Source organism: Typopeltis vanoorti, chromosome 1, assembly GCF_054136105.1.
Source record: "Typopeltis vanoorti isolate ZY-2024b chromosome 1, IOZ_Tvanoo_1.0, whole genome shotgun sequence".
NCBI lineage: Eukaryota > Metazoa > Arthropoda > Arachnida > Uropygi > Thelyphonidae > Typopeltis > Typopeltis vanoorti.
This window is the reverse complement of record NC_143549.1, coordinates 52,291,448-52,309,860: the sequence shown is the minus strand read 5'-3', so window position 1 is coordinate 52,309,860 and position 18,413 is coordinate 52,291,448. Positions and strand designations below refer to the sequence as shown.

The window sequence follows — 18,413 nt, the reverse complement described above, 5'->3', positions numbered from 1 at the left end:
CTGGACAGAGGGACGAATTCCCGATAATTGGAGTAGAGCTCTCATAGTACCCATATACAAAAAGGGAAATAAAACTGAATGTGAGAATTACAGGAGTATTTCCCTGAGTGTTCCTGGTAAGATTTATGCCAGTATACTTGAGAAACAGTTGAGAAGGATTGTGGAACAAAAGTTTGGTGAAGAACAAGCTGGATGCAGGCCAAATAGAGGCTGTGAGTATCATATTTTCACTTTATGACAAATAGTTGAGAAATCATGAGAACATAACAAAGATCTGTATTAAGTTTTGTAAATCTGAAAAAAGCATATGACAAGGTGCCAAGAGAAAATCTAATCAAAATGTTACAGTTATATGGCATCAATGGGGCATTATACTTAGTCTTTATTTGAGGTGTAAGTCAGCAGTTAGAATTGAAGTAAGAACAGGAAGATGGTTTAATGTTAAATCTGGTATCAGACAAGGATGTACATTATCCCCTCTGTTATTCATTATCTATATGGATCACATATGAAGGAAAGTGGTATTAAACCTAATGTCAAAATTGGCGATGTTAATGTCAGCTCTTTGCTTTATGTGGATGATGTCATATTTCTAAATAAATCCAATACTAGTCGGCAAGATTAACTGTTGTAATAGATACGGTATGAAGGTCAACAATAACAAGACAAAAACAATGAAAATAGGCAGAAGCACTGAAAATATAAACTGCATTATGAATGGAGAACCTATGGAACAAGTAAAACATTTCAGCTACTTAGGCACGATTTTTAGTAAAGATGATAAATTAAATATGGAAATAGACAACAGAATCAACAAAGCTAGTATGGTTGCAAGTGTTAGATCCTGAATGAAGGAATCTTGCAAAGAAATCATTCATTCAGGGTCTAACATACTAAACTACACAGACAAAGAGAAATACCTGCACATCAGCTGAGATTAAAGTGAAACTTCTTCACATATGTATAAAATTGCATTAATTTTATGTACCATGTATTTTAATCTATTGTGATCATACCAAGATTGAATTAGAGATTGTCTTAAAATAGGAATTTGTTAATATTATTTAAGCCTCACTTTAGCTGTATAGAATGATTGTGAGTCACCAGATTGATATTAAGTAATAATTCATAAAAGGTATACAACTACACATGTCCAGCGTAATGCCGGAGGCAGTAGCTTACGCGGAAAGTATGTCAACACGAATTCCATGAATACAAGAGTATAACAGCAGAGGGGAGAGCAAGGGATAAACCCAAGGGGGAGAAAAGATACAGGTCGTGTGCAAAGGGAACTCCAAAAAAAGGGGTGCTTGAACGAAGAATATAAGGGAATAAGCGCCGTATCGGCTCTCTCGTCTTATCGTTTTTCCTGGTTCAGAAGTTAGCCGGATTCGAGTAAGGGGGACGAAGCGTCAGTGCAATAAAGGTCGGATGGTGAGCTTTCCTGAGAATGTTGTAGGATTCCATGCAGAAATCTGAAGGTGAAATTTTCCAGCCCTAGTAGAATCAATCCCTCGCTGAAGGGTCCCATCGAGAGGAATAGAGATGTTTCCTGGGAACCAAAAAGAATAGAGTCCGTGATCGGTAGTAATTATGAAGATAGCATAGCCCCTACCCTGGCGTAAGGACAGCCAATAGACAAGAGGTAACCAGACCTACACGTGGTGCTGAAAGACATCGGAAAAAGATCGGATCAAAATAGAGTAATTCGGTAGAATTACTCTATTTTGTGTTTAGAATTCCTTAGAAGAGAGAAAATTACTTGTGAATGTAAATTATGAACATTATTCTAAAGAACTTTGTGGACAGACTCTAATTAGAATGCTAGCCTCCTTTTGAGAATAAGAAGAATTGTTTGGAAGAGGTCTTTTGTGTTGTATGCGATTGATTTGACATAACAAGATTTGGACTGTAGACTTATAGTAACTGAATAACATTAGAATGTTAGTTATATTATCTTATGAACAGCTTGCAGAAGGAAACTTTAGCTTAACACCATATCATTTACTATCTATCCCAATTATCAGTCACTATGTTTTACATGCTTTATTACCTTTGATTTAAATTTAAAGTGTTGATCTTTTAACTCGAGTTTCCTTATTTAGTATTGAGATAAATTGAATGCCTGAATTTCTTTAGTGTATTTTGCTTTGATATTCCAATAAACATGATTTATTTGCCTATACCTGAGTCATGCCTGATTACGATTCCGAATTACCACTTATAAAAACAGAACCTCTTTTGGAGGGAAGAAATTAGAAAGTGTATATAATCATAGATTTAGGTTACGATTGCAGTCTGAATCTATACAGTTGTATTAAAGTAAAATATGGTGTAGGAACGCCTCAGAATCTGGTATTGTCTCTCTGAGTAAGGATCTTTTCTGCTATAGGATACTGGCTGGCGCAGCATAATATAAATTTGCCAGTATCCGAAAAGGAAACAATCCTAGATATAATATTAGGCCCGATATCTGAAAAAGTAAATTAGCAATTAAAAGATAAGAAAGGGAAGATATAAAATAAGAAAAACAACGACATAACAAGTCAACTGAATAAATTTATATGGAAAAAGAGAGAGATTAGTCAAAACACTAAATTAGCTGTATATAAGACAGTACTCAAACCAATATTAACTTTTGGATCTAAGATGAGAGCTGGATTAGAAGTAAAACACTTGACCAAAGACTGGAGACCGCAGATATGAGAATACTGAGAAAGATTAAGGGCGTGAACAGATGGCATCAATAGCAATATATTAAAAAAGAGGCTGTGGAAATTAGGAAAGAACTTGACATTGTTAACATTCAGGAATGTGTTAGCAGAGCTAATCTCAGGTGGTATGGTCACTTAGGAAAGATTAGCAAAACAAGTGTTCTCTGCCAGGTTGGCAGGAAAAAAGACCCAGAGGAAGACCAAGATATAGGTGGATTAATACGATAAAAAGTGCCTTAGAAGATAGAAATATAAGATCTGGCATGTTGGAGTCTTGACAAGTAACAGACTGATTTGGAGAAAAATTGTAGATAGGAAGTTAGTAATGATGTAAATTTTTCATGTAGTACTATCATATCCTATACACACCTTGAGGGTACATCCCAGGAATTTGATGATGAAAAACTGGAACCAATCCTTGAAAATTTTTCACACATCTGAAAATGCACAAATCTTCTCTAAGAATTCTTGATGCTATCCAGAAAGGGCAAATCTGATTATTTGATGATAACCCCCTCCCCACACACATTCAGTTTTTTCTTGTGCCAGTTCTGCAGGTATTTTCACAGTCAATGTTCTGAACTAGCCACCATTCGCCCCCCCCCACCACCACCACCACCACTTTCCTCAAAAACTATAAGAACAAGAGTAGCTGCTTATCAGTATCCATTAACAGTCTAGCTTTAAAATTGAACCAACTTCTCTGCCTCTTTCATTCCTTTCATCAATGGGAGCAACATAACTTCTTACCTTTTGTGAGTGAGGCAGATATATGTACACATGCATGCATGCACAGAGAATTAGTCCTCAGTCATAAATTGCAGTGACATATGCAACTTATGGTCATTCATACTTACAATGGGTATCCCATTAGTATATTCATTAGTGATATGGTATTAGTAATACCACATCACTTCTGCACTCACAGACAAGAGTGTTATTGCTATCCTCAAAGTATATTATTTAAGAAATACTTTACCTCAAGCTACTGCTGCTGCTACTGAGGATGAGAAAATCATCAGACTTTTGGAATAGAATATCTTGCAGATGAAATGAGGTGAAAACAGTGTGTGAATGGTGTTGTGGAAGAAGATGCTGAAAATATATGTTCATACATTCACAGGATTTTACAAATCTTTATAAGAGATAAGTAAAAAAATATAGTGATGTTAAGTGAGTTGCAAGTTGACAATGAAGATGTAGAATAACTGGCATAGGCCATGGTAAGAGCTCTCTAATGAAAATCTTACAAAAGCTAGAAGCCTAGAAATTTACAAAAGAGAAGAGAGAGAAAAAAAAAATAACAAGAAGACACCAACCCTCAACAGGTTTACAGTAAAAAAAACTGACAGAGGCATTTGCCTCTGTTAATAAGGCAATTCATTTGTTTGGAGAAACCGACCTTCAACATGAAGAAATTTAGCGAAGTAGATAGAATGATGTTGAAAGATTTTTCACTTGATTACACTATAAATTAAAGCTACCAAGAAATTATATGCTTGGTTTCATCCATTATCAAGTGTAAGCAAACAATGTTTTGCATGACATCACGACTGGGTTACTTGTATCATATATAGAGGGCTAATGACTTCACATCAATTGCCTTAGTATCCCATACTTTGTTTTGCTTACTTTTGGATAATGGATGAAACCAAGAATATAATTTCATACATTCACAGGATGTGCTGGGTTGGTGTCTTCTTGTTATTTTTTTTTCTCTCTCTTCTCTTTTGTAAATTTCTAGGCTTCTAACTTTGATGCGAAGTTGGGTAGGGCAATAGTGAATGCAGATGACGTCAAAATTTTGCAGGATGATTTGGACAGATTGGAGGTCTGGGCTAAGGAGAATGGATGTCAATTTAATGTGGCAAAATGTAAGGTTATGCATTTTGGGGTGAAAAGATTGGTGGCAGTTAACTGCATTGGTGGAACCGTGCTCCAGGAAATTGATGAGGCACGAGATTTAGGAGTGTTGGTGGATAAGGAATTGAAATTTAGGGGACACATTGCAAAAGTGGCCAAATCAGCTCATCAAATCACTTGGTTGCTGAAGAATACGTTGACAAGCAGAGACAAGCAGGTTATTGTTCCTCTGTATCGAGCCTTGATAAGACCCCATCTCGACTACTGTGCTCAGATTTGGTCACCTAGGTTTCTTCTTGATGGGGAGGAGGTGGAGAGGATCCAGAGGCGAGTGACCAAGATGATAGCAGGTCTGTGGAATGAACCGTATGAGAACAGGTTGAGGATTTGTGGGTTGCAAAAACTGGTTGATAGGCGGAGGAGGGGGGATAGGATTGAGACATTCAAATTACTGAAGGATTTCTATAAAATTAATTCAGAAGATATTTTTGAGAACAGGGCTGGTTGTGGGAGGACTAGGGGACATCCATGGAAACTGGGCAAAAGTGTGGTTAGTAAGGGTGTTAGAGCTGGGTTCTTTACTTTTAGAGTAGTGAATGAGTGGAATGCGCTCCCTGAGTCTGTGGTGAATGCTGTGACAGTGAATGAGTTTAAGGCGAGGTATGATAGATACTGTATGAATGTCGAATAGTTGTGATGAATATGATTTGGGGCCTCCCTCGATGAGTCTAATGACTCCCTGGAGTTGCCCGTAATAATAGTAATAGTAATAATTTCTTAGCATCTTTAATTTATAGTGTAATCAGGTGAAAAATCTTTCAACATCTATCTCTAATCCAGAGTATTTTAGTAATAACGTGCGACACCCTTTGACTACTTGTATATGGAAATATGACTTCAGCATTACTTCAACTGTAGTATCACATCTGAGTCTGGCTCCCATTGATGAGACCTCGATAAAGGTCGAAACCAGTCTGAGTAGTAGCCCTTCCCCTAATGGATAGCATTATACATGTCTGTAAGGATATCTGCATTGCATTATGGGATACTAAGGCAACTGATGTGAAGTCATTAGACTCTATATAGAAGTAGCACAGTCATGAAGTGACTTTATGCGTAAACTTTCTTATACTTGGGATAAATCCAAGAATATAATTTCTTGGCATCTTTAATTTATAGATGGAAGTAAGCTGCAATTGCTTGTTACAGAGAAATTTATGCAAAGACTACATCATGTATAGACTACAGACTAATTTGGATACAATGCACACATTTTTAAAGAAGTCCACTCCTGTTCTCATCCCCACCCCAAAAGAAAAAAGATGACCTTCCACAAGTTATGTATCTAGTGAACCATGACCTAGCATTCACTGCAGCTCCCAATGAATTGTCCAATTAATCAAGAGCAGGATTGAAGAATGCCTCTTGCTCCAATTGTTTCCAGTTGATTATTTTACCGATGTGTGAAGAAGCACTGTGAACTGAACGTTTCATTATTTGTTACAGTACATTACTGTATACAGGAATTCATTATTTCACTGTACACACAGAGTAAAATTAATTTAAAATATAACAAAGCAGAACAACATATTTTAGCACTAAGTCATGTTTAATTGCTAGCATATCTTGATGGTTTATATAGTGATTTGACTTACGATAAAATCGTTGGAATAGAATCCCATTATAAGTTGAGGAGTGTCCCTCCACTGCTAGTATAGGTCTCCCCTAACTTTCCAGTTCTGTCTGTCTTTAGCCAATGTCTACCATCTCATGTCCAACCTTTGTAGCTCATACTCCCCTTCATCTTGTTCTTTGGCAACCTTTCCTTCTCTTGGTATCCACTCATTGCTTAATTTTGTCCATCTTTCATCTGGCAGTCTATATGGCCAGTCCATCTCATTTACATGCCTTACAGCACTTCACAATATCTTCTATTCCAGTTATCTCTCTAATTCTAGTATTTCTTATTCTATCCCTTTTTGTTATGTGGAGCATTCCTTTCTCCAAGTCTGTTTGGGCCACATGCAACTTGTCTTCCTGTTTTTTAGTTGTTGCCTCATGTCTCACTTCCAGAGGTAAACACTGGAATAATGAATAATTCATATATTAAAGAACTTTTTTCTTAGGCATATAGGTAAATCTAACAGGTATTTATACTACCAAAATGCTTTGTTTCCTTGTGTGATTCTTCAATTAATTTCTTTATCTTGTTTTTCCTTAAAACTAAAAGTGACTAATTAAGATAAATATAGTTGTCCACAATTTCAATATGATTATCTGTTAATTTTAGTTCAGTTTGATCTGAATTTGTCATCAATCTGGTTTTAGCTAGATTAATCTTAAACATTTTTTTTCTTGTTTTCTCTATCAATATCATTTAATATTTCCTGAGCTTTATTTTTTGATAAATGAACAAAATCATCTTCAAAACGTGATTGAGGTTTTTTTTTCTGTTGATGCTAATTTCATAGTTTTCCCATGCGATGCTCTTAAAGACTTCTTCCTTACTCCTCTCTCAGTAGCAAATTCCTTTTCCTGATGTTCTGGCTTTATACTGGCTGTTATGTTTTCATAGACAGTTTTTAATAATCAGATATACTTGTTGGGATGGCTTGTTGTTTCAACTGTTTATTATTTCTGAATGATATAGAGAATCAAAGGCTTTTTCAAAATCTACAAATATCAAATATACAGGAAGATTATATTCATTTGCTTTTTCTATTACTTGGTTAATAGTGTATATATGACCTATCAAAGAATCTTGCTCTGAATCCTGCTTGTTCATATGTCTGTGCATCATCCAAGAATTCTTGTGATCATATTTAATATAATGTGTATAAACATTTTGTACAATTGTGATAGCAAACTGATTTTTTTTTTTTTTTTATGTGGTTCCCACCTATAAAAGGTTAATAGTGAACCTATAATACATTTGTACCATAGGTGGGCTAAGGATTTTTCCCCCATTTTTAGCAATTTTTATATATTTCTATACGGAAACCCTGCTCTAGAGACCAAACACAGAACGTTTTCAAGCCATTGCCTCTAGGACTTCATGTATTAAGGATGATTACAGAAGTACCTCTGGATGGGTGCTTGATGGAAGGACACCGATTACGACTGCCTTGGTGGGCAAAGGAGATGGGCTTTAATGTTGCAGCATTCAGTAAATGGAGCTGCATTAAAATCATCAGCATCAATGGATAAAAATGGAACTCACTTCCTGCCTGGTTTTGAATATATAGATTTAATTAGGACAAGAATCAATGCTCTGCTGACTCAAGTTGGTACAACTCTGGGAAGAGGTGATGACAAGAACTGCAGATCAGGCTGTCAGAGTATAGAAACTTTGACTCATGTTGCTCAATGTTGTTACCACACACATGGAGTACAGGGCAGATGACAATGCAATAGTGAAGGTTATAAAGAATAGGTTGAAGAAAAAATGTTGGATAACAGCAGTAGAACCCCACTGTAGGACTAACATTGGATTAAAGAAGCCTGACTTTGTTGCAAGCAGAGATAAGTTAGTCATTATTGATGCACAAGTTGTTGGTGCTGGAAAAGCTGCCTACTATGCTGAAAACCAAGACTTGGTACTCAGTGTGAAGAATTTATGGAGACAAAAACAGATGCTGGAGTATTTACTTTACTTCTAATTATGAAAATAACTTGATGTTTTGAAGTCTGTATCGGGGTCATCATCAGGAAAACATACATATGCAAGGACCCAAATTACATGATACTAACAAAAGTGGGTTAACAAAAATGCTTTGTTAATCATTTACCCTAGCTTTACATCTGACAAAAAAAATAATAATAATAATAATAATAACAATAAGTAAATAAATAAAATAATGAATAAAAATTATACATAAATATAAATTAACAAAATAAAATCTTTTTTATACAAAAATATATGGGTTTTTTTGTCTCCATAAATTCTTCACAATGAATGCTGACTGTAACCTTACAAGACTTGGTACAGCTACTTCAGGAAGAACATCACATCGGCAAAATTTACTTCTGCAACTATCTTTTAATGGTGTCAGCAGAGTTATGTGGACTTTAAAAGCTTTGCAGGTTACACTGGCAGCATGCAGGGCTTACCAGAGAATGAATTCTCAAATTCCTGGTCTGGAGTTGGATAGCACTGGATATTCATAAGAAAGATTCTGGTAATTGGACCACATGTAAGATAAATAACAATAAAAAAAAACAAACCCAAGAAGTTTCTTAAGTCATTTGACTTACATCTTCAGGGGTCAAAGGTAACTAAAAGTTTAAACACAAGAAATGAGAAATTACTCAAAATAGTTCATTCTATGCAGTTGTGGCCGTCAAACTGTTCATTAAATTAAATATCCGCATGCAGATTCAATGCAATGCTAAGTTTGAACAATGCTGGATGCTGTCACGTTCTGTTGTTCATGTTCACATTGTCAGAGGTCTGACTTTGGTATATTTTTTATCAATGCTGACCAAACTTGGTGTAGAATTAGGCCCTGGTTTTTGTTGCATTGGAATTCTAAGCATGTTTGTAGCTTCTTTAAATTTCCTTATGTAACAATTTTTTTCAATGTAAGACATGTTTGTTCTTTGCCAGAGTACATTATGGCCTGTGGAAGTTGTATGGTATGCTAGGCCAGGCCTGATTTGTGTTCTCTTCTTTTTTTTTTTTTTTGCACGTCTTTTTGGTGTTCGTTAATATGAATTTCCTGATCTTCCAGTCTGGCCTATATAGCAGATGTCACAGGAACAATGAATTTTATAAACACCTGATTTTTTTAAAGGATGATGTGGAGGTTTTGGGGGGATGTAGAAATCTTGAAATTTTTTCCAGCAGTAGAAAAGCAACTTTGATGTTATGTTTGTTTAGTAATTTGGCTATGTTGTCTGTAACATTCTTGATGTATGGAAGCATGATTGCTTTCTTGAAATCTTGCTTTTGTGAGATGCTTGTAGGAGGTGTGTTGAGGATTTTTTTGATTGTCTTAGGTTCAAAACCATTTTTTTTTTGAGGATCTGTGTTAAATATTGTAATTCTTCATTTCTCTGTTTTTCTGTGCTGGAAATGTTATAAGCTCTGTCCCTCAAGGTTTTAATTAAACCTATTTTTTGTGAAGGGTGGTGGTGTGAGGCCGCATTAAGAAATCTTCCTGTGTTAGTGGGTTTTCTATAGATGGAGAAGGATAATTTAGCATCTTTTTCATTGACTTCTATTAGGATATCAAGAAAGGAAAGTTTTTATGTTCTTCTTGTTCCAAAGTAAATTTTATGTTGTTGTGTATATTATTCAGGTAATCTTTGAAAGCAGTTAGTTCTTCTGTTGTTCCTGGCCATATGATGAAAATATCGTCTACATAGCGTAGCCAAATTTTCGGTTTTTATGATAATTGTTTAAAGCATTATTTTCAAAATGTTCCATATATAGGTTAGCTAAAGCTGGGGAGCCCATAGCCAGTCCTCCTTTTTGTTCCCAAAATTTGTCTTGATACATGAAAAAAAGTACTATTTTTTATGCAATGTTTATAAAGTTCTATGATGTCTACAGGAAAAAAGTCTTCAAGGAGATTCAACCTGTTTCATTTCTGGGAACAGGTTGATTAATCCAAACTTGCTAAGATATCTGAAGGTCCTATGCATATATCCTTTACCTTCTCAATAAAATGTGCATTTCTTAATGAAAGATGTTTTTCCTATGTGTGGTAAAATCATGTTGGTGAGGTGTTTTGCCAAATTCATGATCAGAGAGTCTCTTCCATCCACTATCGGTCTTAAAGGAATACCTATCTTGTGTATTTTTGGTACACCATATATTCTTGGAACTAATGGATGTTTTCATTGTAGAATTGTGCTTATGAAGAACTAAAAAGAACTTCAGTCCAATTGGATATCTTTTTAACCAGATCATTGGTTTTATTGTGAGCTCACCAGGTGGGATCTTTGTCTAAAGGTGTATAGGTATTAGAATCTTCTAGAAAAGTTTTTATTTTTTTATTATAATCCTCAGAGTTCTACCATTGCATTCCCTTTATCCACCTTAATTATAACGATATTTTTGTCTGATTTTAGTTCTTTGAGGGCTGTGTATTCCGCGTAAGGTAGGTTCCTGGGGTAATTTGCTTTGTAAAGCAATGCTGTGCTCTGTATATGGATGAGATCTGATGTATCACCAGGCAAATTTCGTATTCCTTTCTCTATTTGACCTATGATGTCAATTTTTGGTAAGTAGCGTGGCGTTAAAGCGAAGTTGAAACCTTTCAGAAGTAGATTTTTTTCGGTTCTTGATAGGACTCTTGAAGAAAGGTTAATTAATACTTTGAAGTAATCTAGATGTTTTCTTTGTTTTTCTTTTTCATGAAGTAGTACATTAAATTTTTTAATTAAATTACTCATCTTTTGATCAGAAATCACTGCAGCTTTGTTGTATGTGATATTGTTAATGTTGTTCCACAGGTCGGACGGAAGGAATGTTAACTCATTGTGTAGAGTAAATGTATCTTGGCTTATGTGTGCTAGTTCTGATCTAGTGGTTGTAATCCTTTCTCTCAAAATCGCTAGTTCCATTCTTTAGTAAATTCTGTTAGCTTTGGTTGAGTGGAATGCATGCTTGATTTGGATGAACTTAGGTACAATTTCATTATTGTACCTAAGCACAATAATGAAATCTTCAAAAAAAAAAAATGGTTTTGAACCTAAGACAATCAAAAAATCCTCAACACACCTCCTACAAGCATCTCACAAAAGCAAGATTTCAAGAAAGCAATCACGCTTCCATACATCAAGAATGTTACAGACAACATAGCCAAATTACTAAACAAACATAACATCAAAGTTGCGTTTCTACCGCTGGAAAAAAATTTCAAGATTTCTACATCCCCCAAAACCTCCACATCATCCTTTAAAAAAACCAGGTGTTTATAAAATTAATTGTTCCTATGGCATCTGCTACGTAGGGCAGATGGGAAGATCAGGGGAAATTCGTATGAACAAACACCAAAAAGACATGCAAAAAAGAAAAGAACACAAATCAGGCCTAGCATACCATACAACTTCCACAGGCCATAATGTACTCTGGCAAACAACAAACATGTCTTACATTGAAAAAAATTGTTACATAAGGAAATTTAAAGAAGCTGCAAACATGCTTAGAATTCCAATGCAATGCAACAAACACTAGGGCCTAATTCTACACCAAGTTTGGTCAGCATTGATAAAAAATATACCAAAGTCAGACCTCTGACAATGTGAACATGAACAACAGAACGTGACAGCATCCAGCATTGTTCAAACTTAGCATTGCATTGAATCTGCATGCGGATATTTAATTTAATGAACAGTTTGACGGCCACAACTGCATAGAATGAACTATTTTGAGTAATTTCTCATTTCTTGTGTTTAAACTTTTAGTTACCTTTGACCCCTGAAGATGTAAGTCAAATGACTTACAAAACTTGTCGGGTTTGTTTTTTGTTATTTAATCCTAATAAGCATAGAGGAATCTTTCTTATGAACTGCTAAAACCACAGAAACCTATGCCTACAAGCACAGGATATTGTTAGGATCTAGGCCTCTTCTGGTCCTATGTGTGGGACCATAGTATGTAGCACCATTTCAGTGTGAAGTTAGAAAATAAAATAAAATCTTCCATAAGTCCAGCAGTAGTCTCACACTAGGCAATGAAATTCATCTCCCACCTAAAGACAATCACAAACATCCATGGCCACAGCAGAATTCGAACCTACAATCTGTTGGCTGGAGAGCGGGTATGCTAACCACTCAGCCAACCAGGCTGGTAATTGGCCTATAATTATTGATATCATCTCTGCTGCCCTTTTTATGTAATAAGATAATCAAGGATTTATGCAACTGCACTGGAATTATTTCTGTAGTAAAATATCATTGAACATATCCAATATAACTTTATGAAACTGTGAACCTCCTGATTTTGTGTTCTCCAAGACTTTTATTATTCTTTGTTGACTTGAGGAATTTCCATAATTCTTCCATCATGAGGAGTGGTTCTATATTTCAGAATTTGTTTCCTTGCCTGCATAGAGGTCTCTATAAAATTTGCTACATATTTTCATTATTTATTCTCTACTGTATTATATTCCTTGTTTATTTTTCAATTTTGAAATCCAGTTTTTCCTTCTATGCAACCCCTGTTTGATAATTTTCAGGGAATTGTTTTCTATTATGTTCAATTGTTCTTCAATTATATTTTCTGATGTTGTTTTGATTTCTTTTCTAATTTTACATTTTCACAAAATTATATTGTTTTTACTACTTTTATCTCCTTTGCCTTAATTATTTCCTTTTTTGATTAGATCAAGTATCTGTAAAGTAAGATTATTTCCATTATTTCCTCAAATTTTATTTTATGGTTTATTATATCTTCACCTTCTAGTATGAATTTTTCATCAACAATTTCAATATCTTTCTCTAGCTGTTTTATTTTTATTTTTGCATACACAAGCCTATGATCACTATCATAATTAAACTTATTCATAAATAATACATCTTCTAATATTTCCATGTTGTTCACCATAATATAATCAACTTCATTAAAAACTTCTCCATTTGGTGATCTCCAGATCCATTTTCATTTAGTATGTTAAGTATTTCCTATATACAATTCCTCACTTTCTGCAAATTCAGCAAGTCTTTGTCCTCTCTCATTTCTTTAGCCCATATCTTGCACACTTAAAGCGCTCTCTCCCTGTTGTTTCTTTCGTACTTTACAGATGATGCAAGACCATCTTCCTTGGCAATTTTAATGTCCTTTTCCACTTACACAGATCAAGCAGGCAGAGATGCTGAGATATTTGCTATCATCAATGATCTTACAGAAATTGTTCATGTGTCCAAGAGAATACCAGATAATCATAACTACTGACCAAAGACTTGATCTTCTCAAGTGACATTTCTAAGTATACTGTGGATGGTTATGCAATACAGACAATCTAGCATTGATTTCTTCTCCTGTGGAGCAACATTCAATCACTCTCAGCCATATGTTGTGTGGCATTATAAAAATGTCAAGTGAGAAGATCTTTGTGATTTCCATGTAATCTTTGATTGGATTACTGTTTTTCTTTTAATCCAAATGTTTTCACTGAACACATCACTGAAGCAATTCATATTGGTATGCAAACAATAATTCCTCATTCCACTTTAAATTCTCATCCCTTATCTAAGCTTTGGTTCTTCAAGAAGTGTGTAAGTGCTATATAACATAAGAACCGAACAACTGGCTTCAAAATCTCCATCTTTTTCTGTTTATACCAAAACTTGAAAAAGTTGCAAGCAAACTATTAGCACATCCAAAACTGATGACGAAAGGAATAAAATCAGGACTCTTGCATCATGTTCAAATGGTACTCATGTTTTCCAAGCTCTTGGTCAGCAGCCATCCTAAGCTTGTCTTCCTTGTCTGCCTATGCTCCCACCTCTTTTGCCCATGAATGGTTTCACTGCATCGCTACCCATATAAAGAAATATAAAGAAAAATATTATTAGCATGTCCATGAGTAATATAGGGTGATCAAAATGAAAGTATCCCTGTTTAGGGCCTTGTGGAGCACCACCATTCAGTGATCCAAATGCTGCGAAACTTTGCAGGAATGCATTGTACGTCATGTAGAAGAGATAGCTAAAGAAATAAAAAAAAGCACTTTCAAAATTCACAACCAGGAGCACTGTATGATGTACTGATGTATGTAGATGTAGTAATTTTTCTGTGTTGTGCAAGAAAGAGAAAAGCAACACAAGCAAATATAACACATCTTTCTTCACTTCCATTATGCATTCAAAGGATGCAGTTTGAGTATGCCTCAAACTGCATCCTTTGCACAGTGTGTTCAATAGCAAAACACAACTAGTCAAGACTGATATAGCACACATGAGTGCTATCTTTCAGTGCTGGCAAGTTATTAGGATGATTTTGATAAACCCTGTCTTTGAGAAATTCCCAGAGCCAACAATTCACAGGGGGGGGGGATCAGATGAACAAAGCGACCATGTAGTGGGAAACACAGAGCTAATCACTCTGGCTTCTGTGAAATGTTCTCGGAAAGACCAATATGTGGAGGGGATCCCCATCCTGAAATGCATGAAAATAACTGAATCCAAGGACATGTGCTGCTGTAGCCATGGCACAACAAAATTGTTTATTATATTGCGATACCTCTTGGCAGTAATTGAGCAGATCACATGACCAAACTGGCAAATGTTCTCAAAGAAGAAGAATGGTACAATGATAAATGAAGCTATAAACCCACACCACACAGCAACTTTGGGTAAATGCAAAGAAATTTGTTGGATTGCATGCATAGCACATACCTAAAAATTGTAGGTATTCACAACTCTGTTTAGATGAAAGTGAGCCTCATCTCCCCATAAAATCATCCACGACCACGCTGCATTCAAATCCACTAGAGCAAGGAATGTTAAAGTGAATGTCAGTCAACTCTTAAAATCCTAAAGGCACAATGCCTGTGTTAGAATTATTTTGAATGGATAAAAATGCAGAATCTTCATTAACATTTTCCAGACAGTTGCATAAGGCACATGCATGTCTTGATACAGTATGCACACTGCAGAAACCAATGCTGCAATAACTCCACAACAGCAGTAGCAATTCACCTTGTGAACCGATTGGTTTGTGATCTCTGCCAAGTCTAACTCGCAATGATCCCGTTTCTTCAAAATAACTAATCATTCATTGCAGAGGACATGGAGATAGTGAGCCTTGTGGGCATTTGTTTAGGTAACAAAATTCACAGAGTGTGCAGCAACAGCATTACAACTGTTTAGATAGTACAACTTCACAAGCAAAGCACACTGGGGAAAGGTTAGTGCCATCACTGTGGACAGTTAAAATCCAGAATGAAGAGAAAAAATCCTGTGTCCATCTTTTTAAACCCTCCTGGCAGATTTCAGGAGTGTATAATATGCAAATTTCATACATTTAGCGTTTATACCCCCTGGTTGTGAAATTTGGAACTGCTTTTGTTTTTTTTCCCAGATATCACTTTTGCATAACATATTCCTGCAAAGTTTCACAGTATCTAAAGGCACTCCACAAGGTCTTAAACAGGGATACTTTAATTTTGATCATCCTGTATTTAATTTCAAAATGCTACAAAAACTGATTCCTGCATTGCCCAAAGAGAAGGCAAGAAGAGTGATTAGAAATGAAAATAAGAGCTAAATCAGATAAGAGGAAATTAGCTAAGCAGGTCATAGAAAATCTTAAAGTTTTTGGCTATGTAGTGAATAAGTGGAAGAATGATTATTGAAAGATAACTTTTATCACTGCTGATGGTAGCAAAGTGACAGAAGCAAAAAGAATTAGTTGAGATACTGCAGTTGCTGAACTGACACTGGCTGACATCAGGATTAACATGCCCAGCATATTGAAAAATATCAATGTGAATATGGCAGTGGGAATGGATGGTATGTTAGTCCATGTGTTATAAGAATGCATATGAGAACTTGCAGTGACTGACAAAGCTGTTTAATCTAAATCTCAGGTTTGGAAAAGTTCTAAGAGACTGGAGAATAAATAAGATAGTTCCTATTCTCATCTTAGTTCCTATTACATAAAGGAGCTGGAAGACAAAAACTAGCAAATTACAGACCAATTACTATCTCAGGAGTAGTAAAGGTATTTGAAAAGTTCATAAAAGGTAGAATTCAGGAATGAGTGGATAGGAATATGATATGCTATAGAGGACAGCATGGCCCTGCTTGAGTAATTTGCTCAGATTTTATAATATTGATGACAGCTGGATAAGGGAAATAGCTACATCATGATATTGCTTGATTTCCCAAAGACATCTGACAGAATATAACCCAGAAGACTATCACATTAAATGGAACAAATGGGGCTGGACATAAGGCTGGTTGGGGGGGGGGGAACCAACAGACATCAGAGTAATATATGGTGGAGAAGAGCCAAGGGAATAAAGTTGAATAGTGGCGTGCCTAAGGATTCTGTGCTAGGACTTATTTAATTTATATATTAACAATACAGGGAATGATTTAATGGGGAGTACCCAGTTTGCTGATGATGCAAAAAGGGCTATAGTTAATAAAGGCGATGTAGAGATCCTTCAGGATGACTGAAATAAAATGGCAACTTGGGCAAAGGATACTAGTTATCAATTTAATGTGTCAAAATGTAAAGTTATACGCTTTGGGATAAAAAGACCAAATACTGTATACTACTGGACTGCAGCTACAGATTTGGGAGTGATAGTGGACAGAAAGTCAAAATTCAGAGGGCATATTACAAAAGTTAGCAAAATAGCTAAAAGGATTACTTGGATTTTCAACACACAAGTAGAGATAGGTAGCAATTTATCCCCCCCCTCTCTCTCTCTCTCACACACACACACACACACACAAGGCAATTCTATGGCCACATCTCGACTACTGTGCACAGATTTGGACACTTGGGAATGAAGAGGCAGTAGAGAGGAACCAGAGATGAGTGATCAAGATGGTGGAATCTGTGAAATACTTTTGTTGAGGAGAGATTGAAGGTGTGTGGGTTGCAAAGTTTGGTTGAAAGGTAGAAAACATTGAACATAATAGAAACTTATAAAAGAGATTCTAACACTTATGAGAGTACTTATGACAGATTGCATATATAAACAGACTCGGTCTCTCTCCAGAAAGTCAACCAAACTAGAGGAGCATCACTCCTTGAAAAGATTCTATCAGTATTTGGACTGTTTGTCATATCATGAACCTCCATTTCATCAGAACATTGATAAATGTGGGGTTTGAAATATCATGTAGACATTTTCAAGAAACATTATCCAACTATATTCTGAAATGTTAACTCTTATCATCAAATGCATATTATGAGTAGTATTAAAAATAGTTTTTAACATTATAATATCAATGATTCTCATCAGCTGTATTAAAATTAACACCCTTTAGCGCAGCATTTTCCATTTCTATCACGTTCCCATTTCCATTAAACTGTGTTATTACCTGCCTTGATATAAGTTCAAATGATGTCATTCTCTAGTTACATGACATCTAAAATCATATTACAGACGTCATTATATAGCACATATAATAAAGTTAATAGAGAAGAGCAGTTACTTTTAAATGAATTGATATCGAAAAGTAGTACCATTATAATGACGGTAATATCAGCGCAACTACACTTACAACCAATTACTATAACGGTGCCGCTTGCTATCGACTTTTCTTTGATTTTTATACTTCGATTTTTCAGTTCTAATGATATGAAAACTATAAAGTACAATCTGTCAACAATCTTTCCAATCACCACACGCAAACACCTATCATACATATGAGCATAGCATATAAAATAAGAATTCGCCGAATATAAAACATAGCATATAAAATAAGAACTCTTCCGCAAAGCAAAAATAACTAAAGCGCCGGTAAGTTTCATAAAAGACTCACCTGGTCTTTAATTTTAAATTCCCAATACTTATATCCGTTTCAAAATTAATGCCGTTCATACAGTTATACAAATCGAAATACAAACTAGCAATGTAACGAGTATGAGAGCCATAGATGCAATTCTGCCTACTACTCGCCCTCCCACTACATTAATATTGGTTTTAAGTATAACATGATATGTATTTTAAATTTAAAATGTAGAAATCAATATGAAAACAAAATAAATTTTTTTTTTTTTTTCAATCCGCATTTTATGATCAAGAAAATTCATTGAGGGACGTGCTTATTTAACAATTTCCAATTATGTTTCTTTCTTACTCTGCACATGATCGTTATTACTATTATTATTAGTAGTAATATTAACAAACTATCATGAAGTCA

The 18,413-nt window shown here is 35.3% G+C and overlaps 1 protein-coding gene across 1 annotated transcript in view; it reads right to left on the bottom strand.

Annotated features, from left to right (window-relative positions):
- The window catches only part of LOC150109972 (E3 ubiquitin-protein ligase RNF34), a 246,749-nt gene extending 228,604 nt beyond the window's left edge, over nucleotides 1-18,145 (bottom strand). Inside the window, exon 1 of the mRNA XM_090416125.1 lies at nucleotides 18,033-18,145. Coding sequence (XP_090272251.1) covers nucleotides 18,033-18,091 — 59 coding nt within the window. The 5' untranslated portion in view covers nucleotides 18,092-18,145. The remainder of the gene's footprint in view (nucleotides 1-18,032) is intronic.
- Nucleotides 18,146-18,413: the final 268 nt, after the last annotated feature.